At 45.1% G+C, this 18,503-nt stretch overlaps 1 protein-coding gene across 8 annotated transcripts in view; it reads left to right on the top strand.

The window, feature by feature from the left end:
* The window catches only part of trps1 (trichorhinophalangeal syndrome I), a 144,481-nt gene extending 133,924 nt beyond the window's left edge, over window positions 1-10,557 (top strand). For all 8 annotated transcript variants that reach the window (XM_086136942.1, XM_086136941.1, XM_086136945.1 and 5 more), the window contains 2 exons: window positions 4,439-4,561; window positions 7,226-10,557. In XM_086136942.1, the coding sequence (XP_085993068.1) occupies window positions 4,439-4,561; window positions 7,226-8,677 (1,575 nt within the window). In that variant the 3' untranslated portion in view covers window positions 8,678-10,557. The remainder of the gene's footprint in view (window positions 1-4,438; window positions 4,562-7,225) is intronic.
* The last annotated feature ends 7,946 nt before the right edge of the window (window positions 10,558-18,503 follow it).

The following is an 18,503-nucleotide window of genomic DNA, read 5'->3' as shown; positions in this document are numbered from 1 at the left end:
ACTTTTTCCCAAAGTCCGTCGAATGGCCCGCTTACGTATTTATCATCGATGGCGGCTCGTTGCGCAACAGTCTGCTTGGCCGTCCGTCGGTCCTGCCAAAGCTGCCGTTGAAAACAGTCGCATCACCTTTACATCCATTCAACGCCAACCTAATGATTCCGTGAAGTTCGCACAGTAGAAGCATATGCCGGTCACATGACGGTTGCCTGCTCCCAGATGCGGCTGGGTGCGCCGCGGTGAGTAACTTTGTGTCGTCGTGTCTAACAAGCTCAGTGTATACATTTCCTTTCCATGCGTGTGCGCAGCGTGAGACTGATGCGGCGAATGGGATTTTTGGGACTTGTCGGGAAGGAATTTCGTTTTAATTCACTCGGCGAGTAGCGTTGTGGGCTGATTAAATAACGGCACGTCGTCGTGTGTGCGCAATCTGCGCTCTGGAGAAGACAGAAGTGAATCCAATGTCATTTTCTTGTGCAAGAAAAGACTTTTTACAATTTATTGGAGTCTGCCGGGCATGTTTTTTTTTTCCCCTCCTCAATGTGCTCTCGCAGAACTTTAGTATGCGATTACATTCAAAGTCACGGTGGCAATTGTGCTGTCTAAAGCATATAATGCAATGCATTAATTTAAAAAATGATTATTTTTTTCTCCAAATGAATATTGTATGAAAAAATCCTACACATTTCTCTAAAAACATGCTTTGCTGTAATAAAGGACAGCAATAAAAATAAAAATAAAACTAAATATAATATATAAAATGAACATACCTAAAAATTCTCCAAGCGCATCATCCCTCCGCAAATCCAGTTTAAGTGCTTTCATGTGATGAGTTGGCATTTCAATGCGGAACATGCCGACTTGTGTTGTTCATGTTCTTGTTGTTCCCATAAAACTCTCAGCGTCGGAAAGCTTTGTGTGCGCTCCGGGGAAGAAAAAAAACACAACTTAAAAGATCACTGAATATTGTTGACATTTGCCCTTTGACACCGTTTGTTGCACTGTGCGCTTTTTGAGCCTCCGCGTCACGTCTTCACTAGAATAAATATGAATCCGCGTTGCTATTTCATAGTCAAAGATGAACGATCATTGCAAAGATTATTTTTTTTCTTTTTTTTTTTTTTTTTGTACGAGAAGCATGTTGGCCAAGAATGAACTTTCCTTCTTCGGGTTTTGTTTGTGTTTGGTACAAATGGAACGGTGTCATAGGCAGCTGATAAGTAGATGTCACTTACAAACCCCGGAGCTAACTTACATGCAAGCGAGAGGTAGTGGCCTGACATCAGTCAGGGCGACATTGGGCCACACACACACACGCGCACACACACACACACACACACACACACACACACACACACACACACACACACACACACACACACACACACACACACACTCATTTGTATTGCCTTACCTAACTTGACGTATTGTGTGCGTTTGTGTCAGCGTCTTTCTGTCATTGCGGGGCACAAACCGTGACATGGCACCTTTTACTAAGGGACGTTTTGGCTGATGCGCATGAGCACTGCGCTCGTCGTGTGTGTACGTTTCTGCCTAACTCACCATCCCATCTGAAACTGTGGGGACATTTGACTTTGCAGAGAAATTTTGTCCAGTTCCTGCGAAAACAAAGCATCCCCATCTGGTCAACGCTGCGATGTGTGTGCGTGCCTCTGTCGTCTTGCCTTTCGATGTTTGTGTAGCGCACAGCCTGGCTGCTATCCTTAACAGATAAAACGTTGATTCCGCTCAAGATGAATTCTGTGCATGTGTGCGGGCCGTTTGTCCGCCCAGCGTCCCGTACGGAGGAGGGGCAGCTGCGCGGCCATATGCGAGTAATTTGGCTCGCTCGGAGAGAAGCTAAATTCTGATGACAGACACATTGTCGGGCCTGTGGAGGACGACACGCACGCGCGCTCTCGCACGCGCACACACACACACACACACACACACACCATTTCTCTCACACACTCGAAGAGGAAGTGTACATCAATCAATCACCTGGCTCCGTCTCGCTACATGTGGTGACCGTATGGTGTGTGTACACACACGCGGGCGCGCGCACGCTCAGGGTGCTTTGCCAGCAAGAGGATTTGGATCCGTGCAGGGTCCCGTGTCAGAAAGCAACACATACACCATAAAGAATCCCAATATTAGCCTTGTGCTGTTTATTCCTTACATGTTTGGAACAGGATGTTTAATCACCCCCCCACCCCTTTCCGATTCACTCGGAGAAGGGTGCGCGGAGGCTTTCCGGGGTAAATAAACGTCTTAGCCTGCAAATATTTGCAATGTCTGATATTATGTCGGTGGAGCTTTAAAGTAGAGCGAGCGAAAGCACTTTAAATCACTGCTTGGCAAAAAAAAAAAAAAACTTCTGGTCCCATCTTTAAAACATTGTTGCGAAACAGGAGGAACATTCAACAAACATTTGTGGAGAGTTCGTCGTTTTGAGCAGGCGGCTGTCTAAGGGTGTTTGCCGCGCGATGGAAATGTACCAGAGCGGGCTGCTACATGTCATCAGGTCGTCATGGCTTGAGGCTCGGCGAAGCAGCATGTGGCTCATTTGGCCGAGGTTTTACTTTGTTCTCCGAGTTAGTGTAAACAATGTGTTGTTTAGATCAAGAGGTGGTGCGTGTTTAGTTCTAGACTACATTTCACGTGCACTTCATGCCGTCTCATTGCGTCATTACTAGAAACAAAGGACGGAGCTTGTTTCCAACACTTTTATCCACATGCTATATGATTTTTGCTACACACTCAATTATAATATCAAGAATTTTTTTAAAGAAAATTAAGTCCTGTTTTTTTTAATCAACTTTGTTAACTTTGTTAACACAGTAGCCTAAAAATCTTTTAAGAATTTTGTATGATGATCAAACATATCCACAACACAGATCGCCATTTCATTGCCTTTCCTATATCAAAAATGAGGAAAATTAACACTCAATTAAAAAGAACAATTTCTAATTGTGATTGATGACAGCCAGATTCAATTTTTTTTCCCATTTGCATCCCTAACTCTTCAAGAATAACACATTTCTAGCGACCCACCCCCCAAAAAACAAGAAAAAACCTGAAAATGTAGCAGCGCCGTGCCCATTGCCCCCCCCGAAAACAGATGCTTCTTGGAAGATCTGCTCATGGCTCCATCCGCAACAGCTCGGAGAGTCCCCGAGTGAAGTGAAGGCGCTTTTTTTGTGAAAATGTGATTGCACCGGCTGCTTCGACTCCCCCCCCGAATCCCACCTGCTCCCCAAAAGTATGCTGAAATCTCCACTGTGTCAAGAACATAAAGCGAGAAAATGGCTGCCTTGACAGGAGAAGGTCCTGGCGGACAGTCGACAGGAGGAGAGAATGCCAAAGATGGCAAGGCACAGAGAGAGACAATTTTGTAGCATTTATACGAGTGAAAACATTATGGAGCTGTACTTCTTATAGTTAAAAAAAAAATGGACATCAATGCCAAATGCGGTGCATTGTTGGCTTGATTTGAACACTGGCCCAACTTTTCTTGTTTGTGCTGCCAGCAAAAATTTTAATCCTGAGTCAGAGCTGCTAACGTCACTCATTAGGTCACGCATTTTACCGCCACGCGTCACGAATGTTACAGTGCGTGTGAGACCGGCGACTTCATTGTAGCCACTGAGAACTACACTGGGCGAACTCTATACTTTCAATCATATCTGTCATTTTCAAGTTAAGTGCAGAAAACAATACAAGTGGCATCTTTCAGATGCCTACTGGTCTAAATCAAAGACAATTTTGACAAAAAAGGTGCGTGTTTTTTGTTGTTGTTGTTTTTGGGGAGGGTTTCGGTTTTTTGCACATTGAAACTTTTCCTGATTCATCAGTGCAACGACGAGACCAGCTCCCATTTCCAAGATTGGCCTCACCCATAAAACCAGGCTCGGCAACGGATTTGTGATATTTCAATTAATTTCCATGCTGGAAAATCGATTTGATATATGGAGAGAACTGGAACAAATGAAACTCTACAGCCAATGCCCCACTGTATTTTCTATGCTGTGTGAAGCATTAAAAAAAAAAAAAAGAGAGTCAATATAAAACAAAATTGCAAGTGGATATTGATGGACTGGTATAAAAGAAAATAAAGGCGATGGTTGGCATGGTGGAGGAGAAAAGGATGAGGTAGCAACATCGTAAAGGCGGCGACCTGGGGGACCACAAACTTAATGGGATGGAGAAACGCTGTGATTGGCTCATTACAGTGATGGAGCACGTTGCCACGCCGATCGGCCCGTTCACCTCGCGCCCCCTTCTGTTCGACACAGTGCGCTCGTCCACTCATTTCGTTCATGATTTACCTGCAAAACAACCTTTCCAAACTCCTCTTCTGTCTTTACTTTTCATCGTCCGTTTGTGTTGACCTTTGCCCTCTCCCTGATGTCAATCTCGTGTTTTCTTTGTGGTGCTCCAGCGGCGGAGAGGCAGCGGTGTCTTTTGCGCCAACTGTCTGACGACCAAGACGTCGCTGTGGAGAAAGAACGCCAATGGCGGCTACGTCTGCAACGCCTGCGGCCTCTATCAGAAGCTGCACTCGGTGAGCCCGCATCCTCGGCCCGTTCACAATTGTAGTTGTTTTTTTTTTTCCCCCCTTCAATAACCTTGAGGGATTCTCAAACCTTTTGGACACCCTGAGAATCCAAACACCGATTCGACAGTGTGGTGGAAACATTCAAAATTTCCCAATATTGCGATTGCAATTAAATATGCCTTTTTTTTCTATTTGCCCTCTTCCCATACATATGAACAAAAGCAAGCAATAAATTACCTTATTTTCCGCACTGTAAGGCACTTCGGAGTTGAAGGTGCATCTTCAATGAATGGCCTATTTTAAAACCGTTTTCATATATTGGGCGCACCACATTATAAGGCGCATAGAATAGAAGCTACCATAGTGGCTGCGTTTGCACTATACATCCACCAGATGGAGCTACGCTAAAGGGAATACAATACAATACAGCTTTATTGATGTCGCACTTTCACAACTGACTGCAGCTGTAATAAAGCGCTTGAAAGACCATTTAAAATACTACATCCAAGAAATCAGAATATTGATCCATATAGAAGGCGCATCGGATTACAAGGCGCATTGTCTGCTTTTGAGAAAATGGATTCAAGAAGCGATTCAACGGTTGGCTTCTAATACATAGCAAGTTCGATTTGGATTTGAGGAATTGTTCAGTCCGAGTGGAAACATGGCTAATCACGCGCGGTAGCGAGAGCACTACACTGCGCTCGGCGGTCCGAGGCTCCAGAAGACCGCGCATCTGTTCACCCTTAGCATACCAAATAAACGCTGCAAATTGTGCTCCCTCAAGATCCGTCGCTCTGCGACTCCTGCTGTGGAAACATAATATTGTGCAAAGTATATTTGATTTGGCTGCCGGGGAGTCGCAGACCTCGAGTCGGCTTCCTCTGGAGCGCAAAGCGCTGTGGCGTGAACCGAGCCGACCGGCCGTCTCCAGCCTGGGGAAAGACGATGGAAATCCCAAACTTAATTAGACGGCATGAATTACAGATGAGATAACGACACCCGGGTTCCGGAATCGGCTGGCTTTCGAGCGCGCATCGCCTCAGACGTGCTCTCGCGGACTTTGGAGTCATTTCACGCATCGGCACATGTTTGCATATTGACTTTTTAAGACGGCCTTGTTCCACCGCGAGGTGCTTCCACCGTCATATACCGCAGAGTTGATTTAATAAAGGCGCCGCCTGCTTGACAATCCCTCAATGGAGGCTCAAACTGCGGGTCGGGCCACGCGAATTACAGGACGATATCTTGAAATATGAGTCCAACTCTGCCGTTCAAATGTAGAAAAAAAATGCCATAATCAAAATCAATACGGTTGCTATCATTTCTGTTGGTATAGTTCACAAATGTGTCATGAGTAGGGTAGTGATGCTACGCCAGAAATAAGGTTTAAAACCACGCCGCCGTCGTCCCGTTGGGTCCTTCCCCTCTCGCCACGACGGCCATATTTTACATGCCGCGATAAAAGTTTTATTTACTCGACACACATTATTAGGGAGGATCGCAGCTAGGGGGGGGGGGCTGTCTGAGTGAGAGTGCACGGGGAGAGTTATGAATATGGAATTGCGGGTGCGAGAGGGAGCGCCTCGCCGTTTGTATTCACTCTTGTCGCCTCGGTGGGCTCGCGATTGAAATGGACACGCTTTCTTTTGACGCCGTGAATCACTTTCTCCTTGTTCTGTCTCATTCGGCGCTCAAACGCTTCCGTTGACTCCGAGTGTGCTTTCATTCAAGTTCCGATTGGTTCATTTCAGACTGATTGTCAACAGGGGAGTTATTTTTTTTAAATTATTATTATTATTTTTTGTGTATGTGTGAATGACTGTTTGTGTTTGACTGGTGACCAGTCCAGCGTCGATCCCGCCCTTTCCCTCAAGCTCAACTGGCGTCGGCTCCACTTCAGCCGCAACCTCACTGAGGACAAGCTCTGTCGAAATCATTTCAAAATTCAATCCAAACCAAGGTTGAAAACCTTTTTTGAAACTCAGAGGCACTTCTTTGATATTAATGCGATGCACACCACCAGGGTTACCTTTAATCATGTCATCATGTTTTGAATGATGATCATTTCTGTGAAGACCAACCAATCATATTAATGATTGCTGATAATTAGCAAACAGATGGCTATCAATATGCAACACTATTTGTTGTTAAGTCTCTTGCCAGTGCTCACAGAATCGCTTGTACAACATTCCAGGAAAATCATCCTGTCCCATCACCACCGGTGAGCTATTTTTAGAATACGGTGCTCCACTGGTCCTTGGAGGCGACGCATCAGGTTGTTGACCCCCTGATCTAAAGTAGCCTCAAGTAGTATTTGTAATCATAAACATGTTTTTAAATGGATACCCCGCTGAGAGGTTTATTTACAATTTTTTTTTTCCCTTTTGGTTAATTTTGGACTACCATTAAATTATCAGGAGGACTCCACCTTGTGGTCAGTGTAGGAACTAGGCAGGAAATGAAAAGATGACGTGCAAAGTGATGGTCTGCTGGCCTCGGTAAATTAGTGGCACGTCTGGCCCACAGTTAGGAGGTACAGGTTCAACTCTGGGGTGTTTTGGGTCCCGCTTTCACCGACCTTGTCGTGCGGTGATCGGTTGTACCCAACGTCCGGGTAGCAGAAATGGATCTAAGTCCGATTCTGACATTGTTGGCCTTGTGTTGCAGACGCCCAGACCTCTCAACATCATCAAGCAGAACAACGGCGAGCAAATCATCCGCCGACGCACCCGCAAGCGCCTCAACCCAGACGCGCTGCCGCCCGAAAACCCCGCCCCCAAGCAGCAGCGCGCCACCGGCGAGGAGCGCGTCAACGGCGACGAGGCGGACAGGAGCTGCGCGCCGGTCAAGAGCCAGCAGCAGCAGCAGCAGCCGTCGCCGCGCTCGCGCTCGCCGCGCTCCACGCAGGCCTTTCTGGCCAACCAGACGCTGGAGATACACCGCCGCATGCCGCCGCTGTTGCTCCCGTCGCACCCGCCGTCCTCCGAGGTGGCGGACGTGCTGGCCAAAGTTGAAGCGGGGAAAGTCGGCTCCGGGGGCAGCTCGGAAAGAGGGAGTCCCATCGAGAAGTACATGCGGCCATCCAAACCGTCCAGTTACTCTCCGCCGGGCTCGCCCATTGAGAAGTACCAGTACCCGCTATTCCCGGTGCCGTTGCCCCTCACGCTCTCGCCGGACTTGACGCCCGAGTCCGACTGGCTGCGCTTCTGGACCAAGTACAAGATGGCCGCCGCCTCCGGCATGGGCAACCTCGGCGCCGCGGCCGGTTTAGCTAACAACGCGCACTACCTGGGCGCCATGGTGGCTCCGGTGCAGCCGCACCACCCGCCGAGCTACGCGCTGCCTTACTGCGCCTCGCCATACTCGCCGCTCCCGCCGCCGCCCGCCCCGGCCCAATACCCGCCCCCGCCTCTCCACCCTCAAACCTCGTCGTCGTCGTCCATGGAGAGCGAAGCGCCTTTGGACCTCGCCATACGCCAACGGGACGCCACCGATTCTGCGGAAAAAAAGAAGCGAGAGTCTCCTTCATCCGAAAGCCTGAAGGTTGACGATGAGGAAAGCGGCGCCAGGCGGCAGGCGGAAGACGGGAACCCGTCCGCCCGCGCCACCGCGGACGTCGCCACCCAGGACGAGCCCAGCAACCGCTGCCTGCACTGCGGTATCTACTTCTTGGATGAGGTCATGTACGCGCTGCACATGAGTTGTCACGGTGACCAGGAACCATTTCAGTGCGGCTTCTGCCTGCACGTTTGCGCCGACCGCTACGATTTCACCACGCACATACAGCGCGGCTTACACCGCCACTCGGACAAAAAGACGCTGCCGGCGAAGGATCAGAACGCCGCCGCGACGCAGAAGCATCTGGATTTGGAGGCCGAACATCGAGATTTGGAACCGGAGCATCCGGATTTGACGCCGAAGAATCAGGATTTGATGGCCCAATCGAAAGCGGAGGAAAAAGTCGGAGGCGGCGATGTCCCCCACGGTGCAAAAAAAGACATTTCCTGCGACGACGCCACAGACGAAAGTGAGCAAGGGAGCAAAATGATGTCTGACGGCAGCACGATGGCGTTCCAGGGCGATGAAGAGCCGGACAAGGGGAACACGGAGGGTCATTGATGCCCCTCGAGAACATCACGCGCGCTCCCGAAGGCGAGCTGTGCAAAACACATCCGAATGCTGGAATAGAAAATATCACCCTGCGAAGTGCCGCTCGGATGGGAGAAAACTCACGGAGAAACGATGACTCGACAGAAACGGTTCTGATGGTATCAGAGCGGCTTTGCGGCTTTTTACAGCGGTACAAACCGGCGTACGTTCTCCGTGTCTCACGTGGACGGAACCAAGTGACGATTTCCTATTTGCCTCCGTGCCGTGATCCTCGCGACGTGCCTGGCTGCCTTTGCCTGCCTGATGATAGAACAAAACAACAATCTATTAATTAACCTGCTTAACATTTGTATCCAACCATAATAATAGGAATATTAATAAGAATGACAATAATAAGATTGTTCTATTACAAAAAAACATGCAATTTCCTACACTTTTCTTATATGTTATTTTGTAAAGGCAAATGCTTTTTTTTCCTTCCAGACTTGGTACGACAGAATAAGTGTTTCTTTTTTTGGGGGGGTGGGTAGGTTTCTTTATGGAAATATTACATGTTACAGATGTGTGTGTGTGTGTGTGTGTGTGTGTGTGTGTGTGTGTGTGTGTGTGTGTGTGAGGGTCAAGGGCGCGTCCGTCCCCGATCATGGATGTAAACAAAATGAAGGTTTGCTATTTCACTCCTCAGGGGTCACGCGTGTTGCACACCAGCCCGCCTGCTTGTTATTTTTTATTATTGGAATGTTTTTATGATATATATTTTTTAACATGTACATGATGTAGCTGATGTCATTATGTTCTCACGGTTAGGGGGAGGGGGCGGCAGGGGGGGGGTCCTCGATTTTCGACGAGTCCTTTTCCTATGGCGGCAAAGTAATTAGGACTAAGAGCATCAAAAACGACGCCTTCAGTCGTGTCTGTCATCCCATTCGTTGTGAAATTGAACCATGTCGAAATCTCATTTATTGTCATACGTTGACGATTCGTGTCACAATTTCGACCGTGAATTTCAATTCTTAACCAATCTCAACCTGGAAGGTGGGGCTCGCTGGCGAGCGCCTGTTGCAGCCATGAGGCTCATGGGGGTGGGTGGGTGGGGTCTAGTGCCCTGTGAGCTGGGCGGCGGCAAAAAGGCCAGGGACCCTGGCGGTCTGATCCCCGGCTACAGAAACTAGCTCTGGGGACGCCGAGACTCTCTTCCACTCCGGAGTTGCACGCTTTCGAACCCTCGGGTGAAGCGATGGGTAGAAATGTCAATCGATCACCACCTGCTGGTGTCTCGGCTCCGACGACAGGGAAAGGAAGATGCCAGTCCCGACCGCGTCCCGTGCCGCCGTTGTCGAGGCGGCTGGTCGAAGCTGTGGGCCATGTAAATGTGGACCAGCTCCACACTCTCGCCAGGGTCCTTGAGGGGCGCATGGGAGTTTGGCGTCGGATTAGGATGCCAGCCTAGCGAGGTATTCCGGGCATGTCCCACCGAGAGGAGACCCCAGGGACGACCTCTCGTCTCCAGGTTGGCCTGAGAAGGCCTTGGGATCCCACTGGAATAAGTGGCCGGGCAGAGAGAAGTCTGGGCTTCCGTGCTTGAGGCTACCGCATGCATGGATTCAATTTCAACATGACGCATGTCAATTTTTGAACATATAATTTGCAAAATCAACTTCATGAAATGGACTTTTGTCTTGAAATATTCCCATTCTAGCCACGGAAAATGACCGTGGACTTCTTCTAACGTAAAATTAGGCATTTTCCTCTAAAGTGACGACGACGACGATTTGTGTAATGTCGCAACATTTTCCTCATTCCATTAATTGCGTTGGTTTTCCCTTGGAATTTGACAACTTCCTCCGGGTAAAGTTGCGTCTTTATGTTCATTAAACATTTTCAATTGATTTTGTGACTCGGATGACTTTTTGACTATGCCCGTGGGAAAGCGTTACTTTCTGTCCTAAAAATCACAAATTTAACTTGACACCATTTTCCTTGGAATTGTCACCAATCACTCGCCGATTCCAGCGCAGTGGTAAAGTCATCATTTACAGTCAATATTTATATGAAAAAGACATTCATTCATACAAAACCGTCAAATGACACTATGACAAGTGTGATGCCGCCGCAGAAACGAGTTCATTGCACACTGTCTGTAACCCCGTCATAAATCGGGACTAGCGTAAACCGAGGACCCTCAATCTAGTTCTCATCCTGATTTTTTTTTTCTTTTTATGGGGGGCCGGGGTCACTCTTTTAAATGTTTTAAGGTTTGGGTTCTAACCAGTAGGCAGTGTGCTACAGGTCACCTCATCAGTAGTCTTACTGATACATTTTACTGTGCAATCACTTCACAGGAAATATACCCCTCCCACCTGCTATCTATTTTTTTTCTTGCATTTTCGTTACTCTTGTCACGGTTATTTAACATCAAACTATTTTTGTACTTCTCAACTGTTTACATACATAGTCATGACATAACCAGGTAGGGGGGGAAGAAAAACTTAACCTGCCTTGCTGCCTTACTTTAAAAAAAAAAAAAACAAAAAACAACAACACTTGAGGACTAAAATGAAGGAATAAGCCTTAGAATGATATTTTTCTATCCGTGAATGAAATCCCGTCTAGTGCCTGCTCATGCTTTTTTTTCTACTCACTGTTTTTGTCACTTTGGCTGGATTTGCGCCGGTCCAAAGTGCACAATTCCAACAGAATGCCGATATCAAGTGACACGATATGACTGTTTATATTCACCGAACGCATGACTCGACCTGCAATGTGCATCTGGTCGCATTCCACACTGCACCATCGTCACCAACGTAACATGGAAGTCAACAATCATCACGTGAATGATACGAATAGAAATAGTCACCATTGCACCATTTATCCGAATGGATGTCCACATTTTGTGAGTTTTTCCAATTTCTCAACTTTGAATTTTCAAATCAATTCAACACATAAAAGGTGGTTGCCGACAAAATGACTTTTTTTTTTTACATTTCAAAACAATTTGAACAATATAAAAACTTGAAACAAGGCCTTTGTGACATTTCAAGTCAAAGAGAAGTTTCTGACACCAAAATAATTCGACTCAAAAGCATCTGAATTAACATTTTGAATTTGCATGCCCACCAAGTTACGTGTGGCTCACGTAGGAACTCGCCCCCCCCCCCCCCCCCCAATATTCCACCTTTCTGCCGTGATTCACCGATGGAGAATGGACAAAACTCCAAATCTTACTCTGTCAAGAAGTTTTGTGAAATTGGCACTAACTGTGGGGGAAAATGTCATTAGTAAGCCATTGTCGTTCTACTTGTGTACTTTTTTTTTTTTAACTAGTGAGGACAAAGCACGAACTAGTACACGGACCTTAAACTGGATATCGAGGACAATGAATAAATGCTGAAACAAGTTTTACTTTTCGTACGAAATCATACTAAATTGTAAATAAAGCTGGCAAGACCAAGTTGAGCTCGTACTGTGCCTGCTGCTTAGAGGTCACATGGTCTACAAAAATAGCTTGATTCCAAAGTTCGCCTTTAATATTGCAAAGAATAAAAAAATAAAATGAATACTAAAACGCAAACTCCCATCATGTAAAAAAATGACAAAAATTGCCTTATTTTAAACTCCAATAACAATAATTTCAACTGTGGGAAGTGAATGTGTATTTTTTTTTTTTGCGGCTAGTCAAACGGTCATGTTTACATTTTGGAAATGTAGCAAAAGAAATGAAGTGATGGGGAAAGACTGGAGGGCTTTTTTTCATCTTTTGTCAGACCATGCGCTCTTGTTCTTTGCCTTTTTGGGAGCCCCTGGGAGTTGGCGTCCGATTTCAAACGATTGCAAAAGTGTTTTTTGGGGGGGGGCGCAGTTTTGAACAATGTTCGAATTTCGTTTTCGTAATTCCGCGTCAATAAAATTCACATGAATGGCATTTCACGTCAATGTTTACACGCCTTCTAGTGTTTTAGCTTCGTGCGTTTCTAAAAAACGTCGTGTTGGAGCTTCATTTCATTGCGAAGGGACAACACAAACATAGCTTAGCATGCAGCCGACGGTACGATCATGTTCAAGAAGGGAGCTTAAAAAAAGGCCAGTTTGGTCCAAACCATGCATGGGCAAATGTACATTTAATCAAACATTTTTTCAGTAGAGTTTTTGTTTCGATTCCCTTTTAATGTAAAACGGGACTGTTCTGTCTGTTTTTTTAAAGGTAGTTTTCTGTCGTGTCTTATTTTATTTTATTATCTTTCTGTACGCTATTTGTTAGGATTGCAAAATGTGTATTTTAATGACATTGGGGGATTGGATGGCCAAGAAAAAGTTTGTTACGCAGCTAAACTTGAAAAAAAAAGATTGATAATGATAATAATTAATAAAAGTAACAAATATACTGAAAATCTCTTGTCGTCTCCCGATTTTTTTGTCATCTGCTTTTGTATCAACTGTACTGTGTCACAAGGCAAGCTTGAATGGACAAAATTGTTGTCACACAGCATATTAAGCTAAGATCCACCTAAAAACACAAACATTTTGTCCATGCTCAGCTCAGGTTTCCATATGTGGGAGGTAAACACAGAAAAGAATTAGAACATGGATGGATGGGAAACACATCAGATGAGTGGATTTAGCACAAGAGGGCAGCACTGAGCGGGGCAGGGCAACTCATACCTGAGTTTTCAGGAGAAGAAAAAAAACAAAACATGAACAGCTGCAATTGCTTGTGGAATCAAGATGGAAAGAGACAAGCGTTACTGCCCCGAAAGGGAACGAGACTGTTTTAATGGAAATTAAACGACCCTCAGATTATTTTGGTATGTGTGGAAATACAATGCATGCTGATTTATATCGCGCTTTCACAACAGCTGCAGCTGTAACAAATGTTTGTTTTTGTGACATGACTGCTGTTGAAATAAGTGGAAGTTGAGGGGTTTGTTGTTTTTCAACCCCTCAATTTACATAAGAAACACGACTTAATTTAAGCAAGTTATCTGCCGATAGGACTTGACAATTTAACTGCAAAATTTCTTCAACCACTGCCAAAAGTAGTCTTTAAAAATAAATATATGAATGTATATCTGGCCATATAAAACGGGAATTTGACTTGGCCTTCGTTCTTAAAACAACTGTGCAATAACTGGCTTTTAAAAAAATGAGAAAAGCAATGAAATGGAGAACACTCATTTTGGCAAATTTATCTGCAAATAGAAGAGGAACATTTGTCTTTCTGACAACACGACTGCAAAAAAATTAATGGATGTGAAAGAAGAATGTCTTAACTAGATTTACACATGGGTATGTTTTGCCTAGATTGGAGATATTAAACTTTGGTTTTTGCAGTGAGAAATTGTTGAGAACATCGTCATAATTGTATTCATTTATTTGAGTAATGAATGATACTTTGATCATAAAGTACAAAAAAAAAATCTGCGTTCTTGTAACTAAATGAATGAATCTCCTACAATGTGAAATATATCGAGTGTGGTGAAACGATTGGTTTGATTCAAATTACTTTGACAGGCTAAGATAACTTGGGAAAGAAACTTGTATTTGTCCTTGTTTGCATGCTATGTTCATATTTGCCATATTGTCCCTAGGTGTGATTGCCTGGCAACCAGTTCAGGGTGTATCCCCAGGCTACTTCTGGATGTCATCTGAGATTGGCTCCAGCACGCCCGCGCCCCTCATGAGGAGAAGCAGCTCGGGTAATGGATGGATGGATGACATTCATGCTACATGTGAATCTTATGTTCCCCATATGTTGCAGGAAAAACACCAATAAGCCAAACAGTAATGCACATATTTTGTGCATTACTGCTCCATGCTAAGATAACTGAAAAGAAAAGCATACTTTAGTCTCCATATTTGTTGAGTTGTGTGCTTTTAAGGTGTTGTGTGCTTTTAAATTCCGAATTTACAGCTGTACAGTCCCGCAGTGCGCTACAAAAATGCTAAAAGAGATGCAGTGACCGCTTTCCCGCATCCTTCCCAGCTCTCCTCGCTTCAACAGATTACTGCTTGTGCATTACTGCGGAAAAACTACTCAAACTTCCTGTTTGAGTAGTTTTGAGTTCTTTTTCAAATTTTTACAAGGCGAAGGAAAATACTGTAGCTGGATCGGAACTTGAGAGGTTTATCGCTAAGCTAGCCAGCCTCCTATCTGGTCCTCAGAGAAGAAACTGATGACGAATGGATAGAGCCGTGGTACGATGTCATTGTTTTGCGCATCCTGTGTGCTAAGCTAACTGAAACATAAACCCCACTTACATTTGTGTAGCTGTCTGTTAGCTTTGAGACTGCTTTTCATTTCAATTTTTATTTTTATTTTTTTTTCCATTTACCAAACTGCCTCCTAATTCAATTCTATTTACATCCTAATTCTTTCTGCGTACTTTTTCCAGAATAGCTGCGCCACACTTTTTCTCTCTCGTGAGACCTTGCGTAACTTCAACCTTCCTCACAGTTGTAAAATCATTTCTGCTTTCAGCCCCCCACCGCCCCCACCCCCTTCCCCATGGGTCAGGAACTTTGACAAATAGCGTAGCTGGAGCCATCTCAATCTCATGTTAAGCATTATCAATTGATCTGTGTGTTTATTATATGAGCATTGATTAGAGTTTATTAACTCACGCCTGGAGTCAAATTAAGAGGCAGCAGGGTAACATTTGTATGTATGTGAGATGACTTAGCACGGGTAGAGGATGTCAGACTGGAATACTAAGCAGCCCGGTGTCTTTACGCAGAGGTCATCACAGACCGATGGATGTGAGCGTAATTATGATCACGCGGCAAATTAATAAGCAACATCAAGAAGCTATTCCATTTGTGTTGAAGGGAATCGTTAATTAGTTATTCTATGTTTTTAAACCGTCCAAATGTTTGAGTCGGTGTAATTTGAATGAGCACGTGATTGAAAGCAAAGCACCTCCTGACTTTTCTTCGGTGTGGCATAATGTAGTTTGTCCCACTGGTTTTGCCATACCATGACATCGGCCAACGTGGACCCTTTTCGTCCTTTAAAAAAACGTTGAATTGTCTCTGACTGACGGATCCATTCGTGCGCCCCTCCGTGACTCGACAAGGGAGCACTGTGAGTTAAGTCGAGCTTCTCCGCCTTTAAAAAAAAAAAACAAATATCCCTGCTCTCGAAGCCCATTAAAAAGGTCTGCGATGGGCGGACATATAATCGATCATCCTTTCAGCCGGGGGGGGGGGGGGGGGGGTTCTCAAACTCTGGTCCTCGGGGGCCACTTTCCTGCATGTTTGCCTAGCTCTCCCTACTGCAATACACCAGATTGCAAATGATCAGCATCATTAGCAGGCTGCTGCAGAGCTTCGCGATGAGCTGATCATTTGAATCGGGATCTGTTGAAGCGAGGAGAGCTGGGAAGGATGCGGGAAAGCGGCCACTGCATCTCTTTTAGCATTTTTGTAGCACACCGTGGGACTGTACAGCTCTAAATTCGGACTTGCTGTAACATTTTTATAATGTACTAAATATTTGAAATAAACTTCGCCCCCTATTTGCAGTTGAGTAATTGCCGCTCTCATTTGGATTATTGGCACATGCTATTGAACAAGAGGGCCTCGTCTGGTTCTCATCTGATATATGATGGATCTATTCTCCTCCTAATGTGTCACTAATTGAAAATCTATTTGTATTACCAACATCATATAGATCATAAGCTAGAGTGGGTGCGTGTCCTGTGTGTATATGTGTGTGTGTGTCCTTGTGCTCTACATCCACATTAAATTGATATTTTAGCATTTATAGCTCGACATTGCCATTGTGCTTGTTTCATAATTAATGGATGTCACCGCTAGAGCTTGATTGAATGTTCGGGCGCCAGTGGAGTGATGGTGCTGCTGATGGCTGATGAGGGGAGGAGTTCTCTTTTGGTTTGTTGCATGCAACTTCCGACGAATTTTCAACACATTTCATGTGGCTGTCAACGGAGAGACTTGATTAGATCACTGACACACATTCAAGAGCGTGCCCGTGTGTCACTGGAATATCAGTCCCAGCTGCTTGTTAGCCTAGCATGGTAGTAGAATAGCTGACAAAAGGTCGGCTATTTTTGGAGGAAATCTTTGGAAATGGATGACTCCGTGCATATTTGTGATTTTGTGTCTGAACATTTTTTTCATTTTAAATTTAAAATGAAATTAGTTGATTTATTTCGGGTGGGTGGGAGAACTGTTTTTTGGTCATGCCAAAACCATGGCAAGTATATCAATTATTATTTTAGTGGCATCTTGTTGCATGAGCCACCCAATGAACTGTACTGAAGTATGGAGTAGTGCTTCAGCTAGTCAGGCCATAGCATTGTCTAATGTAAGGAAATGGTATTTAACACCCCCCCCCCCACCCAAAAAAAACCACGCAAAAACACACCAAAAAATCTGCAAATTTTGGAGGAAATGTTTTTGGGGATTCATTTAAAGCTTTGCCAAAAGTAGATTGCCAGTAATTTAGTCGTAAATCAAAAAAAAAAAAAGTGAAATCGTACAAATAAAAGTCTTCAACCAACATTTTACAAAGATATCGACAAAAATAAGCCCACATTTTTTGGAGTCGCATCAGGGCTTTTCGGCACATCTTAGCTTGGCACGCGACTAAGCACATGTGGTCCTGGCAACTAATTGGCAGTGCGCATCTTGAATGAAAAGCTCAAATGTTCTCGGGCTGGCTCATGTCATAAATCTCTCGTGTTCTTGCTGACATGGAAGATTATTTATGCCGCTCCGTTGGTCGCATCCGATTCTGCCAAATGCGCCGGCGCAGCGCGGCCGTTAGGCGACCATTCAAATCGGCAGTCGGGCCTAATGGCCGTGACATGGCGCATTTGACCCGCGTTTACTTGCCGATGCCCGTCACCCGTCGGCGACCGCCCAAATGCCCGTGCTGCCGTTTTGCCTTCCGCCAAAGCATACTCGGCGCTTTGGCTTTGATTTCGTCACACGGGTGGGGAGGAATTTCCGGCAGAATTTCTTGCTTAGGATCTTGTTACGAGATCCAACAGAATTGACGCATGGCTGTCGGGAGAGAACACTGAACGGGCATGCTGTAGGTCACGGTTGCAACTAAGGCTGGCTGCGCAATATGAAATTAAATGTCCTATTTGTTATTTTAAAGGGGTACTCGCCCCTAAATCAACTTTTTGGGTCTGATAAACTGTATAAACGAATGTCTGCTAATGCTTTCTGCTTGTTCTGGTCATTATTATGACATTTTAGTAAATATACAGGAGTTTTGTTGAAATCTTGACTGTGGGGCAAAAACTATCTGTGTGGCGCCATCTGCAGGTTAAGCACTGCTCTGCATGTGAATTTGGCTTTCTCTCCTCTGGATTGGACGAGCAGGGAATCCTGATAAATCACTTCGGGAATCTTGACGCAGACAAACGCCTCAGTCCCGAGTTGGTGTATAAATAGTAGCGTTTGTGAACGTTTTTATCTGGATTTTCAGGTTAGTGACTTACGAGCACAGTGTTTGGTTCCTTGATTTGGGATCGCTTGTTGTCATATAGAGATAGATGTAGGTCGTTTGCTGCCGCCAATCACAGCTAGACCATGCCTACCCCCCCCTGGAAACCCAATGGTCCTCTCCAGGCTATGCCCCTTTGAGCACTGATTTCAAATATTGAGTGGTGGAGCAAGAGTTGTATTTGGTTGTATTGTTTAAGTCTTTTTTCGCTTCTTTTTAAGATAAAATTTTAAGTGTTAGGGGTATTTAAATTTTCGATTTTCAATTTATTTTATATTTTACTTTACTTTTTTTGAAGTGTAAGATTCATGTCCTTTGCATTATCTCTTTTATTTTTCCCCCACCACATCTCAATTTGAC

This window comes from Hippocampus guttulatus, chromosome 18, assembly GCF_054856545.1.
Source record: "Hippocampus guttulatus isolate MCC_2025c chromosome 18, RoL_Hgut_1.0, whole genome shotgun sequence".
Taxonomy (NCBI): domain Eukaryota; kingdom Metazoa; phylum Chordata; class Actinopteri; order Syngnathiformes; family Syngnathidae; genus Hippocampus; species Hippocampus guttulatus.
Note: the sequence above shows the minus strand (reverse complement) of the source record. Positions and strands in the feature narration are given on the sequence as shown.